The 19,608-nt window shown below is 39.9% G+C and overlaps 1 protein-coding gene across 2 annotated transcripts; it reads left to right on the top strand.

Annotated features, from left to right (window-relative positions):
* The first annotated feature begins 841 nt into the window (after positions 1 to 841).
* Positions 842 to 18,084, top strand: fosb (FosB proto-oncogene, AP-1 transcription factor subunit). 2 transcript variants are annotated; one of them, XM_089013159.1, is made up of 6 exons: positions 842 to 944; positions 6,864 to 9,054; positions 9,204 to 9,361; positions 11,068 to 11,451; positions 14,199 to 14,306; positions 15,548 to 18,084. In XM_089013159.1, the coding sequence occupies exons 2-6, from the start codon at positions 8,991 to 8,993 to the stop codon at positions 16,136 to 16,138; spliced, it is 1,305 nt and encodes a 434-aa protein (XP_088869285.1). In that variant the 5' UTR covers positions 842 to 944; positions 6,864 to 8,990; the 3' UTR covers positions 16,139 to 18,084. The 2 variants fall into 2 exon arrangements, with proteins under 2 accessions (XP_088869285.1, XP_088869284.1); XM_089013158.1 differs by having other exon boundaries at positions 6,864 to 9,361.
* Positions 18,085 to 19,608: the final 1,524 nt, after the last annotated feature.

Here is a 19,608-nt window from a genome sequence, read left to right as displayed (position 1 = left end):
AGTTAATAGTTAGCGAACAGGTAGCTAATAACTAGTGAATAGTTACTTCCGGGTTGAGTGAACGCTGAGTGAATGTATGATGATGATGATGATGATGATTATTATTATTATTATTACTACTGCTCCTTATGGTACCCAACTTGTCCACCAGGGGGCGGGGAAGGACAATCTTGTAGACATAATAATAATAATACATTTCGTTTATAAGTGCCTTTCAAAACTCTCAAGGTCACTTTTCAGTCACGGGATAAGTGTTTCTGCGGGTGAGTAGCGGCAGCCACACGCTAAAGTACTAGTACTGTAATTCTACTACTACTACTGCTGCTGCTACTACTACTACTACTACTACTACTATGACTACTACTATGACTACTACTACGACTACTACAATAATAAGTGACTCAGAAAAATGCTATATGAGTCATTTTTGGATGAGGATGAAGAATTTATGCTTCAGTACAGTGAGCCAGGGCAGCCTGCAAATAATAATATAATAAAATATTTAATTATATAAAATTATTATTAGTATTATTAGTATTATAGTATAATTATTAATAATTATTATAGTATAATTATTACAAACATAATAATTATACACATAATTACAACATAATAATTATATATAAACATATAAACATAATTATTATAAACATAATAATTATTATTATTATGATTATAATTATTATAATAATTATTACTGTAATAATAATAATAATTATTATTATTATTATTACTATTATAATAATACACTTCATTTATATGCACCGTTGTCACACTGTCTGTCTACATGTGTTGCCTCAGTGTTTGTTTTCATAGATATGTGCGGCCCTCCCTGTGTTGATTCTTCGGATCCCTCCACCTGCTCCGTTGCCTGCCTCCCTCTCCAAGCTGTCCCGTGGGACGTGATGATGCTTTGACAGCGAGCATGGCGTCTGTTCTCGGAGGTGCGACTTGTATTCTTATGCCACACAGGCAAGAATAGCACTTGTGGAGTTGTAGTGTATAGTGTGGGGGTGGCGTCTGGGGAGTCTTGCTGATTGTTGTTGGAAAGTGTGAGTGTCAAGCCATTGTAAAGACAGGAGGTGGTTGGTGCTATGGCGTAAGTTGGCTGCAAATTTAGATCCAGCTTGCTCACGTATGAATTTGATGATCCGCACCATTGCGCTCGTCACAGCGTCGATATTTATAGCGACACAACGGTGTGTTTGACTGTGTACATTTGCCAGTCCCAATTTAGTCTTGACCTGAATTTGGAATATAAAATGAGACACCGATGTTAAAATCAAGTTTAAAAAAAATCAGGTTGACTATTTTTTGCCTGTCAATGACGTATTCTTTGATGAGGGTCTCCATTATTTTTTTTGATTAAAATGTGCAAGTAAATCAGAATCAGAAAGCCTTTAATAGTCCCACAAAGGGGAAATTTGCAGTCCAGAGATGAAATACATCCTAAAAAATGAGGATTGAATCCACACTGAAAATGAGATAAAAATAGTACTTTAAGGATTTTTTCCCCCCCAAAGATCAGGGGTAATTGATTTCATGAGAAGAAATATAATACTGTACATTGAAAAAAATAATACAGTGGACCCCACAATTCTTATTTCCCCCCTCCATTTTTTTCCATTTAGCTTTTTTTTCATTCCACGTTTTTCATTAGAAAACTCGAGTTAAAATAAATAAACCAATAAATACCTTGACTTAAACTACATTTTTTTGAATAATGAGAAATGTATATATACACACAGTATATACACAGTATACACAGGAATTGTTAAGTACAAAAATATAATTCAATATTCTATACATATGGAAATACATGTATGTACACACACACACACATATCTGTATGTATATATATATATATGTATATATATATGTATGTATGTATGTGTGTATATATATATATATATATATATATATACACATATATACGTATATAGTATATATATATGTATGTATATATACATACATACATACATATATATATATATATACATATATACGTATATAGTATATATATGTATGTATATATACGTATATAGTATATATATGTATGTATATATATGTATATATGTATATATATACATATAGATAGATAGATAGATAGATAGATAGATAGATAGATAGATAGATAGATAGATAGATAGATAGATGTTTAATTATATTTTTATACGTTACAATTTTCTGCTATTTTGCATTATTCAAAAAAAAAATCTTAGTGAAGGTACCAATGTACCTCTCTGACAGTACCCATCACAACTTTTGCAATCCAGCTCTTTTACCATTGTGCAGGTTTCCCTCATGAAGTGTCACCAAATGCGTCAAGTGCGCAGATGGGAAAATCATGATACCATTTAACACAGGATAAATATGAACCTGCTGGCGTCAGCAGCGCTAGTTTGTGTGCCCGTATAATGAATGGCCCATAGCAGCGTGCTTAAAAATCACTTGGTGACTTCATTAACACATCAAGCTCAACTTGTTTGCGTGCGCGCAAGTGTGCTTATAAACATCCTGCAGCTACGGAACTCCAATTACATCCTTTCGTGTGAATGAGCAACCTGTTTTTAGAGGCACTTTATGTACTTTCACAATATTTCCCACTGAGATCAATTAAATTTGGAATGATTTCGTTCTGAGTTAAACTTGTCGTCACGGAAGAACTTTTATTAACTGTCCTGGCAATGGTTTATGTAAAATGAGTTTTAAATTAATAATTGTCATCCTAAGTAGAATTTTGCTGGAAAATCACCACAAAGTGCCTTTAGTGTCCTCATTCGAATCAATCAGGCAGCACAAAAATGTAGTTTGAAGAGTGGATTTAAAGGACAACCGATGTCACTTTTTTGTTTCCTGACATCAGAAAAATGTTTTATAGCATCTAAAATACCCAAAACACGCAGTATGATAATTTTATTCAAATGCAAACACCAGACAAAAAATTGAGCTGCAAATTGGGCATTTTCAGAAAGTCCCGCCCCCAGTTTGTGACGTCACGCCAAGACGTCTTGCATTGCTAGTGAATCAAAACAATGGCTTCAGATTCGGAGAATATGCTTTCTTGTTACACCTCCAGTTATGAATATGATTCAAATAGTTCTGAAGAGGAAGGCATACATGTTTGCAATCGATTAAAGAATTTATTCCGTGCCATTTTGAGGCAACATTGGGGGGAAATGTCTCACCCAAAAAGAGGCACAAAATGGCCACCGAGCTGTTGTGAGGAATGAATCAGCCCGTTTCCACGGACTGATAAATTCCTTCCATGGAGCTTGGACACCCTCTTCTGGCTCTTTCTGGTGCAACACGAGGTTTTCAGACCAAACAAGCATTGACGTGATGGGAAGGACTGCTACAATGTGTCCTTTTTTTTCCGGTCAGGGGCGTTCCTTCAGTGACGTCACGTACGGACTCGTCACCAACTCAAAAACAAGACTTCCGGAATATTCAGCGCGAGTCTTAAAACGTAAAATATAACTATATGGGGTGGAATCTTTGTAAAATACGCTCAGTAGAAATCATTTGAAGACATTGTACAAATTATGGACACAACTTGTCTGGAGACGTCGGTTGTCCTTTAAGGTCTTGCCTTTTTTTAATGAGATGTTCATGGTTTTGAAAAAGTCGCTCGTTATACAATTACAGTGACGAATGTCTTAGTTGTAAATCATTCCCGGGTAGAAAATGTCTCTGACGAGGTATGTGTTGACCAGAAGGACTCTGATTGGCCAGATGTACGATAATGAGTAGTGATGATGTGTCCTCCTGACTTCATTCGCTTGTTCCCATCCAGATTGATCCCAGTCTTGATTCACACCTTTATCTCATCCACTGACTCGCTTCATGCCTTGCTGCAAAAAGGAGAAGTGCTTTTTTAACCTATATTATATTTAGATTTTAACCTTGCAGTCTACACTCTGCCTTTGAACAGTCAAAGTTGAAACTCTCTCACTGTCGTCTGCCTGTCTCTTTAATGTTTAAGCCCCCCACTGCTGCGTTCTAGACCAATCACGTGCCTTTAACCGAAGCTCTGTGGATGAAAAAAGTTCGTATGCCAAGGTAAATTGTTCATAAATTTAACGTTCGTAAACCGAAAAGTTCGTAAGCCAAGGGGTTCGTAAACTGAGGTATCACTGTACTAGATTTCCTGAAGAAGCCGAAAATAACAAGATCCTGTCTAACGAGAGTGTGTCAATGGACGTTTGAGATACCGTGATAATGGTTGTTATTCCCCGAATGGGAAAATTACTGCTTCTAGGTCCAAAAACCCAATTACTTTGCCCTCTGTACACAATTACACCACACATACTCTTGACACATTGGATTGTTTAACATTGAAAGGCTATGAAAAGCAGAAATAGTTACTCTTGCCGTGCCTTGACAACATGTGTGTGAACAATTATATATGAGTAGACTACTAAACATTTTGTGATGAACAAACTAAATGGAAATACAGTAAACCCAAGCTAAATAGTCGCTTCGAATACACAAGCTGTGTGTTCTTGTGAATTTTTAGCCCCCACGGATCATGTTGCAATAGGACATTTAATGAAAGGCTGACTTCAAAGTGGAGCTTTCTTGTAAACAGTCTTCATCATGCTAAGATCATAACCGCAGCTTCAGTGGAACTCATGAAAAACGCTGAGTGAATACAGCAGTGTGGTGGGGGAGGGGGGTGAATAAGCGAGTCGATCAAGACATTTTGGTTGGCTGATGAGTCTGGGACGATCATATTTCTTTCGCTGAGGTAGGGGAGGGGAAAGCCTTAAGGGGTTATGTAACATTGTTAGAGGCTGAAAGGGTGTAAACAAAACCACTGTGAAGTGGGATAGGCCTCGCCGTCGCATGGCAACGCATATTTTGGGCAGGGAAAGCAGACAAACATGGCCTGGCCTTCCAATAGGAAGACGCGGGGTTGGCCTTGTGAACGTGGAACAGGCTAATAGCTTCCCAAAAGTATGCTAAGAGACAAGGAAGCAAGCAAAACAAAAGCACATAGAGGGGGGGGGATCAAGACAACACTGCTGAGTCTGTTTCAACCTAGCGTGTCCTGCCTGCTTGGAGTCGAGACTACCACCGTTTGCAAACAAACAACAAAAACACTATTGTTGATGTAATAAGTAAAAACATGTTTTCCATACACTACTGTGTGTGATATAATGCATTGCTTAAAATTATAATCCCCATTCACACAAATTGTACATTAGAGAAACACGCAGCAGAGTTGCTGATGGTGTAGTGGTACACTCGTCTGACTTATGTGAGGACAAGGTGGGATTGGTTCCTACTTGGTGACATTGTGGATGTGAATAATTACTTATCGCTACTGTATTATGTGCCCTGCGACTGACTGGCGACCATTTTAGGGTGAAATCTGCATTTGGCCCATAGTTATCTGTAATAGGCTCCAGTACCCTTTACGAGCCTGTTCAGGGTAAGCGGCGTAGAAAAAAAAAAACCTCTGTGACTGTAAAGTGACCTTGAGAGTTTTTAAAGGCACTTAGAAATTAAATGTATTATTATTATTATTAGTTTTTCACTGGTTTGACTGTTCCTGGATGGTTGATACCTGCTTACCTGCTTGTCTGTCTCTGTTTGTCTGTCTGTATCACCATCCCTATGTCTGTCTCTATGTCTCTGTTTGTCTCTATATTTGTCTGCCTCTGTCTCTACATTTGTCTGTCGTTCTCTATGTTTGTCAGTCAGTCAGCTTTACTGTCAAATATGCTAATCTGCATGACATACAGCACAGATTTGTCTGTCTGTATGTCTCTCTTTATTGCGCTCCCTCTCTCTATCTAAGTCTGTTATAGTTTTTTAACTGCACTTTTGTGGAAGTGCAGTGGAGTGACTTGCTAATAGCCTTAGGCTAAGTTAGCTCCGTCTATTAGCTACCTCGAGCGTGCCTGTTGAAATACGGTACGGAAAAGTTCCCAGTAACAACAAAATTGGATTTGATTTGTGGAGGATACGAAAAAACATAAAACCGTGGTCAGTGACGATTGATTGGGTAGTTAAAAATATATATATATATATATATCGAGTCACTCTCCTACGACGTGAACCAGGAAGTGGCGTTGTGTGCCACGCTGTTGCCCTAGAAACAGTTTCTGGCCGGGACAACACGCGAGGCGGCGGCGACAGCGGTGTTGCCATGGAGTCAGTACACCACACACCCACGCGCGCACACAAACACACACGCACGCGCGCCGAACGGCACATGTTTCTACAGATTTAACCGAATATTTATTTTGATTTTTTTTATGTAAACAGTCAGTGTAGTTGTGGATTGTCCTCTTTTTTTTTCTCTAGTTGTAACCACGATCAAGAGGTGATTCACGAGGAGTCACTCCTCTACCGCGGCTCAATCGCGTCCTCCGTTGTTCTCTGACGTTTTTCGACGGTGACTACTTTATCTGTGTCTCTTCCCCCATTTCTCACACACACACAGTACGCCTGAAAACCCACTGTTTGACATCACTTGTACCTTTTTGATTCCCGTTCATGAATTACCACCTCCAATTCCCCAGATGGAGCTCCAACCCACACTTCCCACCCAACCACCCTTTATGCATTCCCACTGGCGTCCGCATGTAGGCCACCATCATGAATCACTTTTTGCTTTTTTTTCTCACTATGACAGGATCTGATTTCCGTCATTGCTTCCCACTGCACAAGTCTTAATTAGCATACACAGTTGTTTATCCGTGTGTATGTGTTTGAATGTGTGTGCTGCAAGGACCAGACACATCAGATTAAAATCAAATCTCAGATTTCTTTTCCACAAACAGAATCATAATTCCACTTTTTCTAATCACCCGCAATCACATTACTCATATTTTGTTACTCTATTTCTCCAGAATCAAGCTTTAAAGCAGTTTTTTTCTCATCATGATCTCGCATCAAAGCCGAAAGGAAAAGAAGATCTCGCATCAACTTTCACAGAAATAATGGGAATATTTTATTTACAGGTAATGTGAATGTCCACTCAATTCAATTCAACTTTAGAAAAATAGCAACAACAAAAACCAAAACAGCTCTAAACAAAGTCTACATAAATAACAATTGAAAAAAAAGAAACAGAAATAGTAATAAAAAAAACAATCCATTTTTATTTATTTAGCACAAGTCATATAAAACAAGCGTCACACCAAAACAAAGTTTAATGCTGTGTTGGAAGTCAAGTAATAATAATGGAAACTGGGGAGTGTGTATTGTTTTAATTAAACCAATCTCTCAATCCCAGTAGTCAAATTTTGTACAATTTAAACTAGGACGCAGCTAGCTAACTAGCTCGCTAGCTAACGTTATTTAGCAGAAGTCATATAAAACAAACAGTCCGCCAAAACAGTCTAATGCTGTGTTGGAAGTCAAGTAATAATAATGGACACTGAGGGGTGGATATTGTTTTAACTAAAGCAGTCTCTCAATCCCAGTAGTCCATTTTGTACAATTTAAGATAGGACATAGCTAGCAAGCTAGCTAGCGTTTAGAAATGAAGGAAAAGAAATGACCCTTTTAAGGTAAAATCACAGCATTGTCATGAAATGGTGAGTAGTTTTACTTTATTTGAATGTTATTTTGCCGATGATCATTTTAAAGTTTTGAATGGCGCTTATGAATACAATGTATTATTATTAGCAGCTATCTATTAGCTAGCTAGTTGAATGTGCTAAGTAGTATAATCTAACTAGCTATTAGCTATGTCCGTTAGTTTTGAAAGGCGGTTATAAAGACAATGTATTATTATTAGTAGTAGCTATCTATTAGTTAGATAGCTAGCTTTCTATCTATTTGAGTTAATTCCAGGTTGAGTGAACACTGGCACGTATGGCAGCCGCTGCTCACCCACGGAAAAACTTATCCTGTGACTGTAAAGTGACCTTGAGAGTTTTGAAAGGCACTTATAAATGAAATATTATTATTATTATTATTGTTATTATTATATTAAATTGGAATTAAAATGGTGAGTAGTTTTACTTTATTTGAATGTTATTGTGCCGATGACCCAGTTTATATTTGATTTAGAGGTGGACACTTCCGGGTTGAGTGAACACGTCTGGGTACCTGTTGCTCACCCGCAGAAAAAAAAATTGTTCTTATCCTGTGCCTGTAAAGAGGCAGCATAACTGTCTTTGAGAGTTTTGAAAGGCGCTTATAAATAAAATGTATTATTATTATATACATAAAAATTCGAAAACAAACAGAACTTCAAAATCAAGTATAAAACGCATAACCGGCGCACTGGAGGTGCGGTTAAAATCTTAGCTTGGGACTTCCTCTATTGAGTTTGAATCATAAGTATTTTTTTCATGTAGATAATAGTTTTTATTAATTTTCATTAGTCATGGTGGTGTAGTGCCGCTTTGAGAGTACAGCGTTTCTATCAGTGCAGTTCCCTTTAAAACGGTCAAATATTTAAACAGAAATGATGTCACTTTTAAAGTATTATAATGATAAAATTCGAATAGTGATCAACATAACCTCAGCTGCTGACCTAGTTTTTGTCCCCCAATTACATGAATCTTTCCACACTGGTAGCACTTCAAATTAACCCGTTTCCTAACCGAAATAGTCAGACGTTGGAAATAATTTTTTAAAAAAGAATAGCGTCTATGATTATCCGCCAGCGAGGTAAGCTTGAACTCATTCCAGTGCGAGAGGGAATCCCTCGACGTCACCAAGGATACCAAACACAACAGCGCTGTACAAATATGGGCATGTACGTCAGCGGAACCCCGAGGCGGGACTTAAATGACTCGGTTGTAGGCTACTCAAGGAGGATTCATTCATAAGACAAAATCTGCTTGTTTGTACCGTAATTCAATCGTGCATTCGCCGGGTCGTGCCGACAATCGGAGTCTATGGATCTATCGAGCCTTGGATCGAAGTAGTTTGAACGCGGGGATTGGAAGCAGAACACATCTTCGGGGCAATTTCCCCCCTACCTGCTTTCTGATTGCGGGGAAGTGGATTAAAGCTTCTTCATGCAACTTTTTTGGGAAAACACCACGAGCGCCTCACCGGAAAACAGCAATAAGACGAGTAACGGTAAGTTTACCGATGTATAGGCATACTATTATCACTCATGATAGCTTTTTATTGTTGTTTGGTTTGTTCGTTATTTTATCCGGTTATTATAACGACAAATCATACATTGAAATGTATATGTATACACAAAAAAACGAACTATTTTGCAGGTGCCCAGCTCTCTCTCAGCCTTCGCGGGGAGATGTACCAAGGGTTCCCCGGCGACCCCGACAGCGGATCTCGTAGTAGTTCGTCCCCGTCCCTCGAGTCGCAGTACCTCTCCTCCGTGGACTCATTCGGAAGCCCGCCGACCACCAGTGCTCCGCAAGTAAATCGAAACGAACCCATTAAAAAGTGGCAAAATATTCGCGTACTGTATATTTTCATAGAGCTACCCGGAAATAGCAATGAGCTCGCTTGCTACTTACCGTGATTTTTTTTCAATCCCAAATTTTCACCCCAAAAATATTTTTGGCGTTAGTAGTGTTATGTAAACACGTCTCTGAGTGTGTATACGGTGCAGGGAAAAAAGCTGTACAGGGTCCAGGCTCGGAAAACGTGGTGCTGGTGACAGATACAAAGCTGTTAGCTTCCTCCGTCACCGGCGAAGCCCCTCCCTCACGAAGATCTTCCACTCGAGCTTTTTTGCCCTCTCTCACTCTGTGTGGATGTCTCTCGCACTGTCTCAGTTTGAGGCGGTGACGTAAATGGACATTCTATTTTGGAATGCTACGTCGCGTTGTCAAGGGGAACGCCAGCCTGGGGTGTGACGGGGAGGAGAAAAGAAGAGGAGGGGCTTATGGGGTTCTCTCTCTTAAAGAGACAGGCTGCCTGGTCCAAGTTGCATAAAACAAGTACAGTAGTCCCTCGTTTTTTTGCGGTTAATGGGAACCAGGACCACCTGCAATAAACGACAATCCGCGAATTACAGTTATAATTACTCACGTAAGATGACAGAGGAGGGTGCTGGGCGGGACTTAGAGGAGGTACAGTCAATCCACATGGCAGATAACCATGAGATAATAATAAAATAATAATAATAATAATAATAATAATAATAATGATAATAATAATACATTACATTTTAAGAGCCTTTCAAAGCTCTCAATGACACTTTACAGTCACAGACAAGCATAGGTACTATAATAAATAAAATACAATCACAAATAGAATACAATAAATAGAATACAATAAATAATATACAATTATAAATAGATACAAGAGAGAGAGAGCTACACAGAAAATGCAATTTTAAAAAGGTGGGTTTTGAGATTGGGCCAATTGAGCTACAGCTATGTACAAAACAGAGTCATTGGGCATAATGTTTAAATTCTATACGTTTTTGTTACTGAAATAAAATCTGCGATGCACTGAAACCGTGATAAGTGAACCGCGAAGTAGTGAGGGATCACTGCCATGTCATTTGAAAAATGAAATGGGTTTGTCGGATGTACATAGTGCAGGTACTATATATATATATATATATATATGTGTGTATATATATATATATATATGTGTGTGTATATGTGTGTATATATATATATGTGTGTATATGTATATGCAGAAGTGCAGGGTTCAACTGCAGACGCCAGCATTCCTGTGTTGAGTTTGCATGTACTCTCCGTGCCTGCACGGGTTTTCTTTAGGTACTCTCGTTTCCTCCTACAATCCAAAATTATGCATGACTGGTAAATAGAAACCTCTAAATGTGTCTTAAGCGTGATTGTGAGGGTGAATGATTGTTTGGATTGGATAGGATTAGTCTTTATTAGTCTCTCAGTGGAGAAATGTACATTTCACAGCAGTGAAGTTGTGAAAGTAAGAGGAAAGGAAAGGAAGAAGTAGAAAAACAAAATGCAGGACCTGCTGTAAAGTTAAAGTAAAGCCTGTCTTGCGGTGCCATCTTGAAGTCAAAAGAAAAAAACAACACAACAAAACAACCACTCTACTTAGCTCTTTGCCTACTATATTACAATTATTTACAGTACTTGGGAATCGTTAGTTAACTTCCAATCCATGTGTCCCTTGTCCCAGGAGTGTGTGTCAACCACAGCTGGCTTGAGCATTGTGGGTAGCGGACCAGGATCCGGCGGCGGAGTGGAGATGCCCGGTTCATTCGTGCCAACCGTCACCACCATCACCACCAGTCAAGACCTCCAGTGGATGGTTCAGTCCACCCTCATCTCCTCCCAAGCGTCGGGCCAGAGCGGCACCACCGGCACCTCCTCCATGACCCGACCAGTGCCACTGGTTGACCCCTATGACATGCCAGGCACGAGCTACCCCTCCGGGTCCGCATTCTCTCCTCCGAGTTCGGACACCCCTGGCCCAGCACCGGGCCCCGTTCGCCATTCCAGAGCTCGTAGCCGCCGCGCTCGAGAAGAGTCTGTGAGTGAAGACGGAGATGTTGGTGTGTTAGTAAGTGTGTGTGCATGGACTGTGTGTTTGTTGGCATTCACATTTTACACGTTTCCTATCACATCAATTTTGCTTACACTTGTTGGATTCAACAATAGACAGTGATACCTCGGTTTACGAACCCCTTGGCTTATGAACTTTTTGGTTTACAAACGTTAAATTTATGACAATTTTACCTTGGCATACAAACTATTTTCCGGGATACACACGGAGCTGCCACAATGAGTGATGTGTCGTTCGCGAACAAGCCCATTCTGCGTGCTCCTAACAAGAAAATGGCAGCCGACTGTATTTGTCCTCTATTCCCCGCCCCCAGTCTTCAGTTAAAGCCATGTGATTGGTCAAGAACGCAGCAGTGAGGGGAGGTAGTTTAAACATTAAAGAGACAGGCCTGCGACAGAGAGAGAGTGAGAAAATGTGAGAGAAAACAGTGAAATTTGGACTGGTGTCAACTTTGATAGTTCAAAGGCAGAGTGTAGACTGCAAGGTTAAAATATCCCATCAATCAGGCTGCACAAATAACCCGCACAAGCCATCTGTGTCGTTCACGAAGAGTCCGTTCTCCTAACAAGAAAATGGCAGCCGTCTTGTTTTGGTCCTCTATTCCCCGACCCCAGTTGTCGAGCTTAAAGCCCTGTGATTGGTCAAGAATGCAGCAGTGGGGGGGGGGGGGCATGAAAGAGAAAGGCAGACAACAGAGAGAGTGTGACAAAATGGATAGAAAAACAAACAGTGAAATTTGGACTCGTTTCAACTTTGATAGTTCAAAGGCAGAGTGTAGACTGCAAGGTTAAAATATCCCATCAGTCAGGCTCCACAAATAATCCGCACAAGCCATCTGTACACTTAATGTAAAAAGCTATGCTGATGAAACGGCCACTCCATTCCATCAAGCCATCATCGACCATCACAAAGGTAAATAAAACAACTTTATTATATAGTACAGTTTATTTCTTTAATTATAATACCATAGCACATTTATTATATCTAAAAATAAGGTATATTTTGTGTAGTTTTAAGGCTTAGAAAACTACAAAGTAGAAAAATATGTTTTGTGGGGACCTGGGAACGGATTATTCTCATTTTGATGGTTTTCTATGGGAAATTAATTTTTGGGATACACACTTTTCACCTTACACACTCTGTCTGGGAACCCATTAAGTTCGTAAGCCAATGTATCACTGAATATTTAAAGTCTGGCCCACAGCCTCACTCATAAAATTACCTCATTCGCTGCCAGATGTGCAAAAATGTGTTCACTCCAGTGCCAGGGTTTTTGTCATTGTCACTTGAATTCCAGGACCCACAGAAGATTGAGTTTTAGGATTACATAACTTTTCAATGCAGCATCAGAAACCTTAGACTCTCTTCTTTCATCAGAAAAAAAGAATTAATAAATGATATGGGTCACAAATTTATTCGGCAACTGAAATAAATGATATGGGTCACAAATTTATTCAGGAACTGAAAATATGACATAGAGCACCATTGCCGAATTTGTTTGGGTTTTGTTTTTTCTTTTTTTGGGTGCCGATAAAGCGCTGGCCGTAGCCTCTGGCAGTGTTTCTCCCTTCCACAAGGGGGCATCATTTCCTTTTTTTCCATGTTAGCGCTTTGTTCCAGCTTCAGCTGTTGTTAAAGCGCAATATAAACCAATATGTATGTATTGCATTGTATTTTGGACAGCCGCCCTCATTTCAAGCTCATATAACTCCAGACCATTATAATTTAGGAATTAACTCTTTTTTTCTGATGAAAGAAGAGAATCTACAGTTTTCTTATGCTGCATTGAATGTTTATGTAATCCTAAAACTCAATATTTTCTGGGTCTTGGAATTTGAATGACAATGAAAAAAACCCTGGCACTGGAGTGGACACATATTTGCAAATGTCAAGCAGTAAATGAGTTAGAGACTTCAATATGAAGCGATTTATTGAAATTAATTGCTGTTATATGTAAAGAAAGGTTGCTTCTGCCCCCTCCTACATTTTTAACACACCAAATCTGCCCCCCTGGATTAAACCATGTGCTCATATTCATGTTTTTGTACAAACCATCAATTCAACTCAATATTTTCAGTACATTCAGAAATTACAATAGAAGAGAAAATATTTTTAATGAATAAATGTAATGCTTCTTTTTTTGCCACTTTGAATATTCAGTAATAATCATTTTGCAAGACTAATTTTCCATATTCACCGAGCCCTACTTCCTTTTAAAGGCATTTTAAATGCAAGGAGAGAACAATGTTTAAACGACAACCGACACCATTTTTTTTGTTTCGTAACTGACATCAGAAAATCGTTTTATAGCATCTAAAATACCCAAAACACGCAGGCTGATATTTTTAATCGTAGTAGTTTGTGCAACACACAACAATTCACCATCGCGTTATTTATGTGTTTTCCTTTTAATTTCGCCATCAACACGGATCAACACGAAGTTTTCAGACCAAACAAAGTACCCAAAATGCATTGTGTGTCGCTTTCTCGGTCAGGGGGCGTTCCTGACGTGACGTGACGTCAGTCATCATCATCAACTCGAAAACAAGACTTCCTGAATAGTCAGCGCGAGTCTTAAAACGTAAAATATAGCTATGTGCGGATTTTACGAATTATGGACACAACTTGACCGGATGTGTCGGTTGTCCTTTAATATAAAAATATCCTCAGCCACTTGGGACAATTCAATATGACTCCTTCCGAGTCAAAGCGAGGCGCCTAAGCACTACTTCTTTTCACCTTAGCTGACTCCAGAGGAGGAGGAGAAGCGACGTGTCCGTCGAGAGAGGAACAAACTGGCCGCCGCCAAGTGCAGAAACCGCCGACGGGAACTTACTGACAGGCTGCAATCGGTAAGTGTGTCTCATGTTCTCACGTAATGAATATGTATGATTCATATATCTTCACCTTCTAATAAGATTCAGTACAAAATTTATTTAAAAAAATGTCATATTTTCCTGACCGCAGGAGTGAATATCTTTCCTTTTAGAATTTTAATGGCGAAATAAATCCGCCAAATCAACCATTCCTGTCTGCTTACAGTCCACAGTTTGTCATTTAAAGGACAACCGACGTCACTTTTTTGTTTCTTAACTGACATCAGAAAAACGTTTTATAGCATCTAAAATACCCAAAACGCGCAGTATGATATTTTTATTCACATGCAAAACACCAATAAAAATGATTTAAAGTGTCCAAAATCTGCAAGAAATTGAACTGCGAATTGGGCATTTTCAGAAAGTCCCACCCCAGTTCGTGACGTCACGCAAAGACGTCTTGCATTGCTGCAGAATCAAAACAATTCGGAGAATATGCTTTCTTGTTACACATCCAGTTATGAATATGATTCAAATAATTCTAAACAGGAAAGCATACATGTTTGCCATCGATGAAAGAATTTATTCTGTGGCAACATTGAGGGGAGATATCTCAACGAAAAAGAGGCACAAAATGGTGACCTCCTGTGGCCACCTCCGTTTTCACAGGCTGATAAATTCCTTACATGGAGCTAGGACGCCCTCTTCTGGCAGCTTTTGGGTGCAACACGAGGTCCCCAGACCAAACAAGTACAGCAAAATACATTGACGTGATGGAAGGACCGCTACAATGCGTCTTTTTTTCGGTCAGGGGCGTTCCTTTCGTGACGTCACGTACGGACTCGTCACCAACTCAAAAACAAGATTTCCTGAATATTCAGCGCGAGTCTTAAAACGTAAAATATAGCTATATGCGGTGGAATCTTTGTCAAATACGCTCAGTAGAAGTCATTTGAAGTGATTTTACAAATTATGGACACAACTTATCCGGAGGTGTCGGTTGTCCTTTAAACATTCCGACCTCATAAAATGTCAATCAGGGTCAAATACTAATCGGAATCAGAATCCGAATCAAAATCATCTTTATTGCCAAGTATGTAGAACACACAAGGAATTTGTTTCCGGTAGAACACGCTGCACTAGTATCGTCGTCAAAAAAACTGCTAAGTGGCACTATACAGCTCCATTTTGATAGTTTTGAGTCCACACTATCTTCAGTAGACCCCTTCATCTTCCGTGACCTTTCTCATCCTTTATCCATCCCTCCGCCCACGCAGGAGACGGACATTCTGGAGGAGGAGAAAGCTGAGCTAGAGGCGGAGATTTCGGAGCTGCAGAAGGAAAAGGAGCGACTGGAATTTGTCCTGGTGGCCCACCAGCCCAACTGCAAGATCCTCTACCAAGAACAGCCTCAGCCAAACTCGGCGCAGCTCCCCATGACGACCTTACAAGCCCCTCCCTCCATTGCGGGATTGGCTGTGAAAGATGACTCTTTCTATATGGCTCCTGCCTACTCAGGCCAGTCGCAGATTCCGCCTCAACTGCAGCGGCAGCAACAAATCCAGCCACCTCAACCGGGAATGATCCAGGAGGTAGAGTTTTCTCGTTCTTTCTATGGTCCGAATGAGGCGGCGGCACCAGGCGGGCCGTGCCTCATGGCCGGCGACGGTGGTCGTAGTGATGTTGGTGGTGGTGGTGGTGGTGGTAACCATGACGACGCCGGCATTGCCAGCCACGGCGCTTCATACACATCTTCATTTGTGTTCACCTACCCAGAGGGAGCCTGCGGGGTCAGTGCCAACCATCGAAACAGCAGTAGCGAGCAATCGTCCGATTCCTTGAACTCGCCTTCTCTGCTGGCGCTCTGACCGCCACGACAAAACTCGCGCGTAAGGGGCCGCCCGTCGAATAAAGGGGGCCGCCCGTTAAGTTAAAAGAACAAAATAAACATGCATTCCAAGAGAGAGAGACGGATTCAAATTGCAGTTGGCCTTTAACGTACGTCTTCAAACTAAACTCGGCCTTCAGTGAGCGGCGACAATGGCAACCGGTGCCCCCCCCCCCCCCACATTGTTCCCTCTGAGGGTCTCTCATCCTCTCCTCCATCCTCGCCTTTCTACCCTTTTTTAGCCCCCTGAGGTGAGACACTTAGCACTCACCGTTCATCCGCCTCAACCCTCCCTCAGCTTCCTCATGCTTGGAAGTCGGCCATCACCGCGTTGTTACAATTCTAGCATCTGTTTCTCCTCTTTGTGTCTCTTTTTGTTTCTCGCCCCTCTCTCGGCTTGAAGTCGTCCACGCCCGAGTGCCCGAAGACCCCTTCCAGTCCCTGGGAGCTTGAGTGAATCGCCCGATTCTCAACTTAATACTTATATACACACACACACCTTAACTGCTCCGTGTCGACTTGGATCGAGATTCTGCAGCGTGTTCCGCACAAGCGCGCCAATCATTGGGAGCTCCTGTTTGACATTTGAATGGATAGCTGATGCAAAAAAAAAAACAACAAAAAAAAGCAAGGTGTAGGCCTTTGGTTGAGCCACTACATGACACGATGAAGAAAGATGAGACATGTTGAGTGGCTTTTGTTGACGTGAGCCAAATGCAAAAAAAGCAACAACAAAAAAAAAAAAGGAAAATCAAAGCTCTGTCTGTGCAATTGTCAATAATCCGGAAGGGGGAAAAAAAAAATCAAGGCAACTGGATTGGTCTTGTTTGTTTAAGGCACTGGTGTCAAAGTGAAGGCCCGCGGGCCAAATCCGGCCCGCCACATCATTTTTTTCGGCCCGCGAAAGCAAATCAAACTTGTTAAATTGCATGATGATTGCTAAAATCTGAGCCAAAATTTCATATTTTTGGATGTCAACCACAATAAAAGTCATTATTCTTGACTTCAGATTTGAAAATGAGTTATTCATTAATTTGCTGTGTGCTCTATATGTAATATTTGAAGGGATTTAAACATTCTAATGGGTTCCCCAAATTCATAACGGCCCTCGAGAGGAAACCATAACTACAATGTGGCCCGCGGCAAAAAATGACTTTGACACCCCTGGTTTAAGGTATTTCATCTTTAATTCAAAAGGCTTCATTGGTTTGATTTTTTTTAAATGTGGAGTCTCGCTATTCTTGGAGTTTGGTCATAATAGAATGTTGTAGTTTGTGTCCAATGTGGCTACTGAATTATCTCATTCACAGCCAGATGTGCAAAAATGCGTCCACTCCAGTGCCAGGGTTTTTGTCATTCTCACTCGGATTCCAGGACCTATAGAATATTGAGTTTTAGGACTACATAAACATTCAATGCAGCGTTAGAAAATTTAGGCTCTTTTCTTTAAACAGAAAAAAGAGTAAATTCCTAAATTGTATGGGTCTGGAGTTATATGAGCTTGAAATGAGGGTGGCTGTCCAAAATGCAATGCAATACATACATATTGATTTATATAGCGCTTTAAAAATGTATTATTATTATTGTTGTATCTATTAGCTAGCTAGCTAGCTTTCTATCTATTTGAGTTACTTCCGGGTTGAGTGAACGCTGGTGCGTGTGGCTGCCGCTGCTCACCCGCAGAAAAAATATCCTGTGACTGTAAAGTGTCCTTGAGAGTTTTGAAGTGCTTATAAATGAAATGTATTATTATTACTGTATCTATTAGCTAGCTAGTTGCTTTCTATCTACTTCGGTTACTTCCGGGTTGAGTGAACGCTGGTGCGTGTGGCTGCCGCTGCTCACCCGCAGAAAAAATATCCTGTGACTAAAAGTGTCTGAGAGTTTTGAAAGGCGCTTTGAAATGAAATGTATTATTATTATTATTATTATTATTATTATTATTATTATACAGTGTTAGAAACCGTAGACCACTGGTGTCAAAGTCAAGGCCCGGGGGCCAGATCTGGCCCGCCACATCATTTTATTCGGCCCGCGAAAGCAGATCAAACATGTCAAGTGCCATAATGCTTGCTAAATTCCGAACCAAAATTTCAAATTGTCCCAGGTAAACCACAATAAAAGTCATCATCTTGGACTTTAAATGTGTAAACTAGTTATTCGTTCATTTGTTGTCCGCTCTAGATGTAATATATGGTAGGAGATAAAATAATGGCTTCTCCAAATTCATGACGCCGCCCGAGAGGAAACCGTCACTACAATGTGGACCGCGGCAAAAAAATGACTTTGACACCCTTGCCATAGATGCTCTTCTTTCATCAGATTTTTTTTTGTTAATTCTTAAATTATATGGATCTGGAGTTATTTGAGCTTGAAATGAAGGCGGCTGTCCAAAATGCAATGCAATACATATATATTTATTTATATAACGCTTGAACAACAAAGCGCTAATATGGAAGAAAGAGAAATGCTGTCCCATTATGGAAAAAAAAAAAAAAAAAAAACATTGCCAGAGGCGATGGCCAACTCTTTATCGGCACCCAAGCATGAAAAAAAAAAAAAAAACAAATCTGAACAAATTCGTAAATGCCGCTCTATGTCATATTTTTAATTCTCAGATACATTCATGAATGGCAGTGAATGAGTTAATGTTCTCCAAAGAAACCTTTGATTCACTTCTTTGGTGGTAAAACAGTTTGAATGTGATGATGGAGTATGGTTTATTAAGATGACATGTGATATCTTGGACCTTCATGAAAAACATCAGAACTGAAGCCTTTGGATTGAAGGTGAAATAGCACCATCAACAAACACAAAGACTGCCGTTGCCTCTTTGCAGTAAAAGATCTTGTCAACTGTGAAGAGGGTTTCCCTCTCAGTTAGAAGCTTCACCCATGGCTTTTAATTCTCCGGATGTTGTTGTTTTGTTTTTTTTTCTCTCTCGCCTGTTTGCCTTTAACGGGAACTGCAGACAACCTCTCAACACAAGGCGTGCATATAACTGCACCTAGCCTGTTTATTTCTTTCTTGAGCGAAGGTTGTCATGGAGGTTGACCCGGAAACAAAAAGAGGAGATTATCCGGGCCGATTTTGAGGCGCTTAGCGCCCTCTCCTGCCTGTGAATTTGTGCCATTTGTTTTTGCTCATACGTTCCAGTGACACTTGTTGCATATCTTGTCTTTTTTTATGTGTATTTGATTGTTCTGCTTTTACTTGTACAGCTCACCTCCAACTATGTTGTTGTCGCATTGGAAGTATATTTTTTTCCCTTGATTTATTGTTTTCATGTGACAACTGTGGAGAGACGCTGGTCACTTAACATATATATATATATATATATATATATATATATATATATATATATATATATATATATATATATATATATATATATATATATATATATATATATATATATATATATATATATATATATATATATATATATAT

The sequence above is a fragment of the Hippocampus bargibanti genome, linkage group LG14 (assembly GCF_051943395.1).
Source record: "Hippocampus bargibanti isolate YZ-2025 linkage group LG14, ASM5194339v1, whole genome shotgun sequence".
NCBI lineage: Eukaryota > Metazoa > Chordata > Actinopteri > Syngnathiformes > Syngnathidae > Hippocampus > Hippocampus bargibanti.
Note: the sequence above shows the minus strand (reverse complement) of the source record. Positions and strands in the feature narration are given on the sequence as shown.

Excerpts from the sequence above, each read along its gene's own strand:
- fosb (XM_089013158.1), top strand. The coding sequence starts at position 9,092 with ATGATAGCTTTTTATTGTTGTTTGGTTTGTTCGTTATTTTATCCGGTT. Across the intron at positions 9,362-11,067 it reads CGACCACCAGTGCTCCGCAA|GAGTGTGTGTCAACCACAGC; the intron begins GTAAATCGAAAC and ends CCCTTGTCCCAG. Across the intron at positions 11,452-14,198 it reads ACGGAGATGTTGGTGTGTTA|CTGACTCCAGAGGAGGAGGA; the intron begins GTAAGTGTGTGT and ends TTTTCACCTTAG.